The sequence below is a fragment of the Cupressus sempervirens genome, chromosome 7, assembly GCF_028749045.1.
Source record: "Cupressus sempervirens isolate cs-2001-9-10 chromosome 7, ASM2874904v1, whole genome shotgun sequence".
NCBI classification, from domain to species: Eukaryota; Viridiplantae; Streptophyta; class Pinopsida; order Cupressales; family Cupressaceae; genus Cupressus; species Cupressus sempervirens.
In genome coordinates, this window is record NC_143124.1 from 531,647,244 (window position 1) to 531,659,937 (window position 12,694).

The window sequence follows — 12,694 nt, forward strand, 5'->3', positions numbered from 1 at the left end:
GACAAACTCAGATGTTGTTACTTAAAAGTGGTTACAATAATTTAGATTTATTGGATAAGACTACCATTGTAACTCATTGCTATTAAAACATTCCAAGAATGATAATTTTAGATTAAGTTTTCCTATAATAGCTCATATTTATTTAAGTATTTGTATTGCTAATTTAAAATGAAGAAACTTTGTGCACTGAAAATGCTTAGTGATCATTTTGTCCAGTGTTCTTTTTTGTCTTTAGTTTTTTCTACTAATGATTACCTTAAAATGACTACTTGAATTCTAGTACACAAAAAAACATGATCCACATAAACTACTCATAACCATGCTACACTACAATAGATGTTTCACACATAAACATCACAAAATGATTTCCTTTCAGACACTAATAGGTAGAACCCACTAAGAGTCCAAAAGACAGGGACTCTAACTCACCAAGAGCTCGTGTTCATTAGAACCATTGTTGCATAAACAATCCAAAGACCAAAATTTACTATTTGGCATACCAAAGTGCGATGGCTATTTATAATATTTTTCTGAACATTACATTGTACCTATTTTGAAAATTACAATGTACCTCATTTTTGTTTGTTTGGTAAGCAGCGCTTTATTGGATGTCTTATTCCAAATCATATCTGTATTCCGGGTATTTTGATATAAAAGGTAAAATTCATCACCGTGCAAGAGACCAACTGATTCCTCCTTGGTTGGTAAGTTGCACTTTTCAGTTTGCTGTTTGGGCGTTTCCGCTATGCTTTTTAGTTTGCTATTTACACATTTGCTTCGTACGGTGGAGTACACTTAAAGTCTTCCTCAAAATCTAAAACACTCCTTAGAAGCCAACTGGGGAAATGTTTTTGAAAACCCACTTTATCGAAGATACACAACTTCCGCATCAGAACGCATATCAATCTGCTTTATAGCAAACTGTCAATTACTTTTTGAAAACATATTAGAGATGACATATACTATCTCTTCTCAGCCATAACTTGACGGCTCATCTTAATAATTTGAGACACTACCTACTTGGGCCCCTGCTTCTCACTGAAAGTTCAAATCCATAAATTGTAGGTGACCATGCAATCATATCCAAGTATTCTCAGATTAGGCTTAGTCTTATTAGGCCTTGCATTATAAATTTGCTTAATTATTATAAATAGTGGTAGACATTATTTGTGAAAAATAGGCTCCAGTAGTTTTCGTTGCAGTTAAAAACAGAACTTGAAGACAACTGTGATGGAAAAATTCATTGGTGAGTAGCCAATAAACAAATTGAGACACCAATTCACCTGATATTGTACACTGAGATTAATGAAATATAAAATGAAGATGCACTGTAGAACCAGAACAATTTGCCCTTCAAAGAATGTTGATAATGTACGCTCTTTACAATCCAAGATGTCAATTGTAAAGATAAAATACAAAATTTACAAAGCTCTCTTTTGGAAGCTTGAGACCATTAGACCTACTCCCCATATCCAGTATTGGTAGATATTCCACATTCCATTCCTATAATAAATAACATGTTGCGTTTTCTGGGGAGTTCTACAATTATTGGTCACAATGAGAATCTACCTCAGAGCCCTACATTTATTAGAACATGGCAGTCAAGAATGACATGATTTTAAAATTTTTTACAATGCTTACTGAAGAATCTAATACTGCTCATTGAGCATACTACGTAATAGTTCTGTTGTCCTTTTCTCAGATTATGCTGATATTAATGAGTTACCAGTACAATATGATCATTCAGTAACGTTAAGCGATGCCACCTGATTTTCCAAGATATGCATGCTGTATTTGCCAGTGCAACAGCTGAAGCTTGATATTCTTAAGCATCTCAACTAAAAGGTTGCCTACGTCTCCCTTTTCTCTTTCGCTTTGGAACAGGTCCATCCCAGGGCAAGTAAAAGCTAGAATTGGGTATCTCACTTTCTTGAGGATTTGTACAAATGTCCTCTATTCTTGTCCTTGTTTGAGTTGGTCCTGATGTAATCCCTAATCCAAATCTGGGGACACATGCAGGATGTTTCTTACCAGGATTGGGTGCACTACGGAGATATTTCTCTTTCATTTCCATATATCTATGGCGCTCAATATAAACTTCATCATCTGTTGCCTGTTCATCCAAATTTGAAATTATTAGTGGCTGCAATTTTTTTATTTCACAAAACAATGTTGCATTTTACAAGATGGTGCTAAGTTCAAATCTTCTTCAATACAAAAATAATAATGACATGATGTGGCATTTTATCAGGTAAGAAAAAGTGAACATACAAATAGTATTCTATTTCGTACCTTCTTTATGTAGGTAAAGCAAATCTCTACCCAAATTTGCAAATAATATAATATTTGTAAAGGTAGTTTATAATTAAAAAAGGTAAAGCAAGTCTCTACGAAAATTTGCAAATAATATAATATTTGTAAAGGTAGTTTATAAATTATAAAAGAAAAATCATTGTATGGGCATGTCATGTACTAGTAAGTGTTAGATTGTTGTGTTAGATTCTCTCGAGGATAGATTTTATATGATGATTGGTCTTGTTCATTAGTGTTGACCATTTTAAATTTCATTAAATAAGTTGTTATATATATATATAATAAATATTTAAGGATAATACTAAAGAAAATAGACTGCTAGATTAATTAAAAGAAAAAGATCATGTAGTCAAGAATAATAATGACATGGTGCTAAGTTCAAATCTTCTTCAATACAAAAATAATAATGACATGATGTGGCATTTTACAAGCCCCCTGGCAAAAAAGAATGTATTTACCTCCTCACTTGTGTCTTCCATGTTTTGGTCCAGCCTCATTGAATCCCCAGTAAAATGCCAGTGAGGTGTCTCAATGAACCCATGCCTGGCTGGTTCAACATATACTGCCATTGGATTATCTGGCATTACTACATTATTGATGTCAAAATCAGAAATGCGACGGCAAGCTACGCTTCCTGTTTGCACTTTGCTGCCTCTACCAACATGCACTTGGTTTCTAGATTTACTTGTAGAAGTGAATATGTGATCTTGCACTGCTCCTTTTGGAGATTGAACTGACCATGAATTATGTGTTATGTTATTTGTAGAATTCCTTTTCACAAACTTTTTAAGGTGATTTCTCATTTTGATTATCCGGGATTGCAAATTCTCTATATTCCATAACATCAGCTCAATAGTGTTTTCACCATCTAGTGCCCTTGTAATCCCAAGTTGGAGATTGAAATCCCTTGTATCTGACATTCTGCTTATCAGTTCACCTTCAACTGTACAAGTGTGAGAATTTAAATAAATTATAACGAGTCAAATGTAAGAAATGCAATTAAGAATTCTAAATAAATACCTTCTAAATAATTGGCTAGGTAAACAAGAATAAAAAGCAAGCTGTATCAAAGGTAGAAACTTCAAACAGTATCTCATTCTGACACAGTTAACACATACCAGATACTACAGATGTGCAGTTGAAAAGAATACCAGCATTAAAAGTAACCAATACCAACTAACTGAAGCATGCTGCATTCAACTGAGGGCAAGCACAAACCCAACCAACAGAAACCCTTATCAATAGTAATAGGAGGGAGAAAATCATGCCCAGTCAAATGAACAAAGAGGGTGGTGCACCAGCCGACCTCCTCTCAGTGAAAACCAACTGAACGATGATGAATACCACCATCAGTTCTAGTCCAAACTCTCAAAATGAGTGATGCCATAGGCAGGTCCAGACATTTTTTAGGTCTTTTTAAAACCTTTTTTTTTAAATAATGAAAAAACATCTTTCACTTAATTAATAAAAGAATTTGCCAATAGTGGCATGTTGTGATGGTTAAGTTGTTGTGTTGTTATCCTTGCCATCAAGGTTCAAATCTCATTGGGATGAGGTCCCCTGTTTGTGGCCTCACTGGTTCATAGCTCCAAGTCAAAGCGTTTACCCCTCTTTAAAAAAAAAAACTAATAAAAGAATTTGCTCCATGTTCTACGATCCATTGCTATGTCACTTCTTCAGTTTATGAACATGTGATTCTAACCTTTTTTATGTATATAGTATACCTTATCCTTTTTGGATCATTTTGACATTCATGGGCAGAACTACAAACAAAAACATGGGAAGATGTACTTTTATTTTAGGATCAAGGCTAGGGGCATTTATAATTTTAGTTCTAATTTTTACTTTAAATAGATCAATGTAAGACTACATTGTCAGTTCAAGTTTGGGGTTTGGGTTCAGTGCAATGTTTTTCTTGGGTCCAGTATTGTTGGTGTAAATACAGAATTGGAAACACGTCTGATAATTCAAAATCATTAATTTGATGCCAATTGTCAAATGTTAAATATTCAAAAAAATTAAGAAGGTTCAAATCATAGTAATATTATTCGGGATAGGGATTCATTTGGCGAACCAAAACTATTGATGAACTTCAATTAGCAGGATATGAATTGGGATAACCAAATGAATAAACAGCTTAAATAAATAGGATTGGGATGATAAAAACAGTTTTATTTTAAAAAGTGGGAAAATGCTGTTTGTGATGTTTTAATCCAAATAAAGAAGAATTAATGCTTTTTAAAACAAGAGTTCAAGACTTGGGGTGGCAACCCCCATAAGCTTGTGGAAACTGAGGCAGCACCCCTGGTGCAAACTCTGTGATGATATAGGGTGAGGTCAAGGTGCAAAGCCATTATAACAACAGCCAAATTAAGACCTTTTAGGACATAGGCACCTTCATGGTGCATGCAATTTTTCATAATTTTGCTGTTTTTCCACTAAGCTTTGAATCCTTTGATAATTCTTTTTAAGGCTAGTCTTTCTATTAAAGAATTATATAGATTTTGACTAATATGTTGACTGGCCATTTCTATTAAAGAATTCTACAGGTTTTGACTAAGATGTTGCCTGGCATGCCAATTTAGCCCGAATATGTGTGACATACTCATCCAAGTCAGACTTGGACCGAGTTCAAAAAATGGTGCTGCATTATATTTTATTATTTACAACGCATATAATCTCTATACTCTATCTTTGGCATGATAACAAAATTTCGAATGAACATTATATTGTTATTTTTACTTTCCCAGGTTTTTAACCAGTTTAAACTAAACTAAAAAATGTATCTACAATTTTCACTATAAAAATTATATAAATTGCATGCAATGAAGTTCAAAACTAGTCACTGTTGATATTAAAAAATAAGTTAGGTGAGCTAGAAAAAAATTGATATGACTAACACAGATAGATGAATGAAGAGCAACCCCACTAAATGACAGTACTCGCTCAAATAAATATAACATGATTTTACTGTTCTACAGTGGGCTTACATGAAAATCATATTAAACAATATCATTTGGTTCTCAACCTTTTAGAAAAAATGGGAGCATTCACTTCAAAACAAACCATGACTTTGTAAGGCTTGCATCTTTGTATTAGCACTATGTTACAGCTAATCACTAGCCCGAGGAATTTTTTTTACTAGAATTATTTTCTTCCCTACAAGACTCACTCCACGGACCACTCCTAAAATATTGAAGCATCATCTCGTGTTCCATTTACTAAGGTTAATGAAATGCAATTTGATGTCAAGATTTTGATTAACAATTCCTAAATTTCAAACATATGATTTTCACTGTCATAATTCTAACAAATATCAATATGTAGTGGAGTGAAGAAACAATACTTAATGAAATTATCATCAGAAGCCTTTGTCATCCTGTGTTGGTTTTTGAGACTTCTTGGCTAGGTAAAATCCTCCTAGTAATATACCACAAGAAGGGTGCTTGCTGCGCTGTGGAAACTCAAAGAATTCACACTCGACCAGGGATAAGGCAGAAAATTTGTGGATGAAGTTGTCATTGTGGAGATTCAGCATGCACCATTGACAAAAATTTCCTACCAAATTTGTTCTAATGTTTGTTAAGAAATTGTTACTAAAACTGTCTCCCCAGCTGGCAGGGACTCTGTGCCCATTTAGATCACAGCTTGCAAATTCATATCAATCTTCCCGGGTAAACAACATTTTTTGTCCAATTAAATAACCTCAGCCACAGATTCATGCCATTATAATATGTTGCTCTCTAATTTTCAAGGAAGCCATAGGATGCATTTTGGAGGTTAACAGAAAATTGGCTAGAACAAACTTAATAGTTTTGCCCTGAGTTCTTGCCATCCCAAAGTTTTGAAACTTTTGGGCCTGTTGAGTTAATGCTGAGTCTGAGTTTTTCATCTGTGTTTCAAAGACTGAAGTATTCACAACATCCCTTAAGGACACGTGATGAAGAAAATATAATGAAAATTGATAAATGCACTGTAATAATCTGACTCCTCAAACCATGTCATAGTTGACAACTTAGCCACTAGATCAGTAAGAAGTTCTTCTTCCTGTAAATTAGCTTCTTTGAGCTATGGTGGATATTATATTCAATAATGGCTGATTGAATCCGACTCTTGTAGCAACAGAGTCGAGCGAAATGGCTACCTAAGGTCTTTGGGAACATGACCTTGTCCTGCTATATCTTCCACATTTGACCAAGTAACTTGCTAAAAAAGGCCATCACTGTACCATCACTGTATGGACTTCACAAGCTGGTACCAGCATATCCGTTTACATCACAGCTACCTATAAGAGTCTAACTATCATTGTATGGTTTGTTGAGCATCCCACCATACAACATATTGGATTCTCAACTTCTATCATGCAACCCTTCGGATAGTCTCTCTCTGTTAATCCGCCAACATATTACATTCTGAAATTTCTATCGGATAGGTTCCTACTAATAAGTCTACCATAAATTATTTTGCTAGAATATCTTCTGTAGTTGTATTGTTTGTGCACAGTGACCACCTTCATGAATATGTTTTGGAATCCAATATCTATTCAAATATGACGCATTGTTTGTATGGTCCACAAAGTTCAATCACTTGTATGGCCACTGACCTATATATTATATAGTGGACAACATTCATACGTGATGCTGATCAGTGTGCCAGTACTAAGATTTCCATATAACTTCCAACCACGGAACTTTTGCAAATTTCAAAGTAGTTTTTCCCAAAGCTCCACATTCCATGGCTCTCTAGTCAAAGACTCTTTGTTAGTAGTAAGTACTACATTGTGGAACAGTGAGTTTACATTTCTTCTGTTCTAGCTGAATCAGTGAAATATCAGCAATCAGAACCTTCGTCCTCTTTAGTACTGCTGAAATGGAAAATTTTTCCAGATATTACATGATTTATCTCACTTTGTTTTCTCTACTTGTTGATTAGGAGCCCAATTTTTGTTTTTAGGGAGGACGATGTAGGCGGTATAAATTAATTTTTTGTTTTCATTGGTATGTTTGCAATTGACTGTGTATTACTATTGATCTCTTGTTGGCTTGTGAGTAGTTGTCAGGAGTTGGTGGTTAGTGGTTGTTGATGGTTGTGTCGCAACCAATTAGGAACTTTAAACAGGTTTCTCATAGACTAGGAAGGCATTCCAATTTGGTACATGATACTCCTTGGTTAACATTTGGACTGTGCTAGAACTACCTTGCATGAAGATATGATTGATCTTCATCTATAGTTATTTGGTATGTCATGTTATACTCTATCTCTATTGCATTAGTAGAGTTCAAAACCTTAAGCAGGGCTTTGATGGATTAATCTGGGCCATTGATTCTGATTTAATCTTGACCATTCATTGTAATAGAGCTCCCTATATAAAGACTTTCTCTCTTCATTTATAGAAGAGTTATGTTGGAGAATTGTTGCCAAGATACTACTAAAATCACTCTCTATTAATTGTGGTGTTTACACGTTGGATATTTGTGATCATTTTGGAGCATTTCATGGTTCTTTACATTCCTCACTTAGATTAGAATTTTCTTCAAGTATTTAGTGTTAGAATTTGCATCAAGTAGTTTAGATTGGATAAGAGTTATTGTGAAATTATCTTTGGTGATCTCTCTTAGACCAATAGCTGCTTGTAGCTTGTAAGTACGCCTTGCATGGTTAAATGGTTAATTATAAGCTTAAATTTGACTAATACTTGTTCATTGATTTGCATCTATTTATGGAGTTGATGAAATAGTAGTGATTTGAACATCTTTCAACCATACCTCAGAAGATTTCTCTAGGTTGGAGTCGATGACAAGAACACATCTAGCAGAGTTACAAAGATCTTCACAAGTCCTTGCATCCTACATAGAAATAAAAGTAACCTCAGAGTCATCTCGATGATCTTTTCTCGCAATCTTTAGCATATGTGATGTCTTTGTTCAAGAGAGACTTGAAAATTTGATATTCCACTTTGGAATATTGACACTTCGATTCTACATGCTGTAGTGGCATAAACTCACATCAACAAGGGATAGCTCAAAAGCCACTAGAATGGTTTCAGTTGAGAAGCTCTACCTCCATGGCCTTTGCTAAACTATCCCTTGATTAAATACATTACTATGGAGGGTTTCTTTTCTATAGTCTATGGCTACCATTTCTCACTTTTACAACATTTAAGGCATAAATGCCAGTTTTCCCTTTTCCGTCTTCTAATCTATGGCAAAATGCATCAAAATAAGGTGCCAATCCACCTTACATCAAGGGTTAATGTCTGCATAATTTTAGTCTTAATGCCACCTCTACTGCTGTCATCCCTACTTGCAGTGCTCTGGAAACTCCTGTACAAGATCTTAACCTTCTCCTTTTGGAAAACGTGAGAAAGAGAATTTCTTTTAAAGATGATATCCATTCTTCCTCCATGCACAAGTAGAAAAGGGAGAAAGAGAATTGCTTTTGAAGACACTACCTTTTCTTCCTCCAATTCAAAAGGAATTGTATTTGGCATGTCTCCTACAACCCTTGCCTGTAAAAAGGAAAAAACGTAGGGAAAGGGCTCATGAAAACACTGATGAAGAGTTGGGGCCAAAAGAATTCTGCATTCCCTTCAAGACAAAGGGATGTTTTCCATGTCTCCTTCAGATAAAGGTAAGAAGATTTCCCGAGATGTTAAAGGAAAATTCTCTAGTAGTAAGAATGGTAAGAACCTTGTTGTGCCTAATGCAGTAAGCCCTGCTATAAACATTTCTGATGGGGAAAACGTCAAAGAGAAGACTGCTGCTTCTTTAGGCTGGAAAAGGTATGATATAATTGTGAAATTACTGTAGATACTAAGATCTCTTCTCCTCGTGAATCTACCTAACAAAGCACTGACATTATAAAAATGGAGGACTTGGGTGGTTCTATGCCCAATGAGGAAGAAAAAGTGGAGTGTTCTAGTGAGCTGCTGGGTAATAGACCTGATAACTCTCTTTATTTATCCCCCTGTATGTTATGCCCCTAGAGATTGATTTGATGCTCTTGAGAATATGAACAAAATAAAATCTTAAAAGGAAGAGGGACAAGAGGGCAATGAGGACAAAGAGACAAACAAGGACATTGACAGAAAAGATGATACCATGCAAATGTGTATGTCTGGAATTTTGGATCTTTAGGTTAGGGTAGAAATTTTAATAGTTGTTAAGATTTTACTAATTCCCCTAGCTGCAAGGAGAAGTGGGCTGCTCTATAGGAGTCTCTGACCTTAATTTTAACTAAAAATTGTTACCGTAGATAATGCTATGAGTAGAAATTTACATTGGTTAAAACCACTGATGGTTCAACAAGGAAAGCAATTGTGGGAACGGTGACGATCGAGACTAAGCTGTATAAAAAGATGAAGAAAATAAAGTTGGAGTAGCCAGCTGAAGCTTCAAAGAAGGTGAAGTTAAAAATACATATAAATTTATTAATGTCCAACAAGAGACCACAAATAGATCTAAGGAACTGAAGAGTGCAACAGGGCTGCAGCCAGCAGCAGGAACGCCAAACAGTGTCCGCGGAAAGAGAAAAACAAGAAAGCCAAAAGCGAAGAAGAAACTGTAGTGTGTCTGAAAGAAAAGAATATTGGATTCTATGGTTGTGGATTTGAGTACTCTTTACTAGAGTCTCCTGCTGTTTTGTTTAAGTTTTCTATTTTTCTCACAACGCTGCTTCTGTGGATTTTTTTGGAGGTTAGTATTCTGTTTATCTGTTGTTCCACTGTACTTATTTGCTGTTATTTTCTCACTAGCTGGTTCTGCTAGTGTTCTCTGTTAGTTGTTCTGTTGCAATTCTGCTCTGTGCAGATTTCTAAGGATAGGGGGTCCTTCCCCTACTTAATGTAAAAAATAGAATACTTTTGAATGATCCCTCTGACTTCTTTCTTTTCAAGCATTTTCAAGATTGCCTTGAAGTTTGCCCACAAATTCCAATCAATGTCTTTATGCCTTTGATTAGGTTTCTCCAACAAATCTGGCTTTCTTCTGAGCTAACAAGGTCATGTACATTTGAGAAAATATTTTCCACAAGCCCCTTAAATAGCACATTTTAAAAGTTTTGTTTAGTGTACTGGCGAGTCTTGGAATTCTCTGGGATTCCAAAGTCTTGTTATATCACCCATGAATCCTTCTGGTTCCACCTATTGACAGTGACGCTCATCCTGTACACAAGATGTAGTTGGTTCGTTTCTGTTTTTCTAAGTTCTGTTTAGTGCAATGATACCACTGCATTAAATGTTTTACATAAATATGCATATATTGATTGAAAGATGCATTTCAATTTAGTCAATTATGATCAGTGATTTGATGTGGAATATCACAAAGCAATTTGGCAAATGAAGATTATCCACTCTAGCCTATAGCATTTCTAAATTTTGAGATGAAGCATCAAACATAACAACCTTCACTGATTACTCTGTTCAAATTTTATGTGGATCTATTTCAAAGCTGAGGAATCACCCAAGCCTAGTCCCTAGATTCACTAATACAATATCGAAATTACTTTTACAGTACTGTAAATTTAATTCTGGCCTCTTCCACAATTTAAATTTAAAAACATTCAGAATCACTGTCTCCTTACTTGGTAAAATATTTGGATCATTTTCAACCAATCTTCCATCTGCTTCAGTCCTATTCTCTGCAGGTAAGAGAAAAATGGAATTACTGAACAGTGTTTACAGAATTTCAAAAGAACTGGAACTGATTCCAAGATTCAATCAGCATCACACCATATAAAGAGAACAGAGGGTGTTGGGACATGTGTGTTGATAACTCCTTCCCATTTCTAACTTTTCTTGGCTTCCGATGCAAGATGTGGTGCCTGACAGAATGAGATATTAGAGGAGTTGCTCTTGCTGCAGAATCCTTGATACAAGTTAGGTTATCTCTCTGCAACTTTTTAGACTGAATGTTTTTGAGAATGCAGTCATACTTGGAAGCTCGAGACTGGAACTCCTTTACCTGTAACTCTAGCCAATGGCATCGCCATTCAATGCCACGTCTATAAGATTTCCAGTCATCTGACAATCGGCTTTTCTTCCTAATAAAAAACAGTCAGAACAGTTTAAGAAACATAGAAGGAAAAAAAACCTTAGTAATTAAGAAATGTAAGAAAAACATAAGAGCATATGCAAACCATAACTTATTTTGCAAGACCAAAGTCTAGAAATGATACAATTTTTTTCTCTGAGGCTTCAATTTCATTCTACATATTCTGACCTGTCTACTTTACTGTTAGCCATTGTTTAATAAGACTGGCCAATACTACATCCTTCAAATCTTGCAAAATATCAACTAATCAATCAAGACAATCAATTGATTTTTGTGGATATCAAAGTGTCTCTTTTTAAAATGCACAGACTCATGTTTCCCAGTATTCTATTCTTACTTATATTGCCTTTGCATACACAAAGCTTTGCCACAGAACAAGAATATGCTAGCTGGTAACTACAATTTAATATTCAGAGACTCAGAAGAGAATTCAAAACAATCATGTTTTTCTTGTAATTTGAAGTTGAACATTATATAGAATCCATTGCAAAGACATCAAAGAAAACAGTTTAATAGATTTAGAATTAAAATCCTTCCAGTTTTACATTCTACCACAGGAAAGCATGATGTAAATTTCTTCCAAAAGGATCAATACCTCATTATTGATGCACAGCCATAACTCTCAACAGTTGCAGCTGCGTTTTCATTATGCAACTCTGATTCTGATTCAACAGAACCACATGTTTCATAATCATCAGCATCTGTATTCCCAAAAGAACTTGAACTTTCAGTGGCCTGATCAGGAGAATCGACTCTAACATCATTCCAAACGGTTCCCGATCCAGTTATATCAACCACAGTGTCATCTACTTCTATCCCAAACCCAGATAAATTTGAACTACTCAACACAGCAGCTGAACAGTTGTCTGATTTCTGTAGAGCACACAAAGTTGCATTTGCCAAATTAGAGAAACTATGATCCAATGGACATTCATCTGCCTGAACACATAAATTCCCACCAGTCTGAAGTTGTTGAACATCCTTTGTAACATTTGGTTGCATGGGAGCTTTCCTTAGTAAACACCAGAAAGGGATTTCTTCATCCCAATTTATGTTATTTTGTTTCATTTCCAAAGCGACTGCATTCCCCAAACTTTCATTTTGATTATTAAAAGCTTCCAAATTCCGAGCCCCATTCTGTTCATCTATTATTGTAAAACAACAAAAATTCCAGTTTTCTCTTTTCGCAATCTGGTCCAAATACACTCTACCTCGATGCAACATGTTCTTTGCAGCTTTCCAAGACACAGTGTTCCTTTGATAATAACACATCACGTCATTACAAATGTACTCAAAGTCATCCTGCATTTTGACACGAAAGTTTTAGGTCA

At 35.1% G+C, this 12,694-nt stretch overlaps 1 protein-coding gene across 1 annotated transcript in view; it reads right to left on the reverse strand.

The window, feature by feature from the left end:
• Positions 1 to 1,333: 1,333 nt before the first annotated feature.
• LOC149547855 (uncharacterized) overlaps positions 1,334 to 12,694 on the reverse strand; it is a 66,467-nt gene continuing 55,106 nt past the window's right edge. Inside the window, exons 4-8 of the mRNA XM_089791904.1 lie at positions 11,959 to 12,665; positions 11,042 to 11,352; positions 10,894 to 10,950; positions 2,772 to 3,256; positions 1,334 to 2,113 (exon numbers count right to left, since the gene is read on the reverse strand). Of these exons, the coding sequence (XP_089648030.1) occupies positions 1,835 to 2,113; positions 2,772 to 3,256; positions 10,894 to 10,950; positions 11,042 to 11,352; positions 11,959 to 12,665 (1,839 nt within the window). The 3' untranslated portion in view covers positions 1,334 to 1,834. The remainder of the gene's footprint in view (positions 2,114 to 2,771; positions 3,257 to 10,893; positions 10,951 to 11,041; positions 11,353 to 11,958; positions 12,666 to 12,694) is intronic.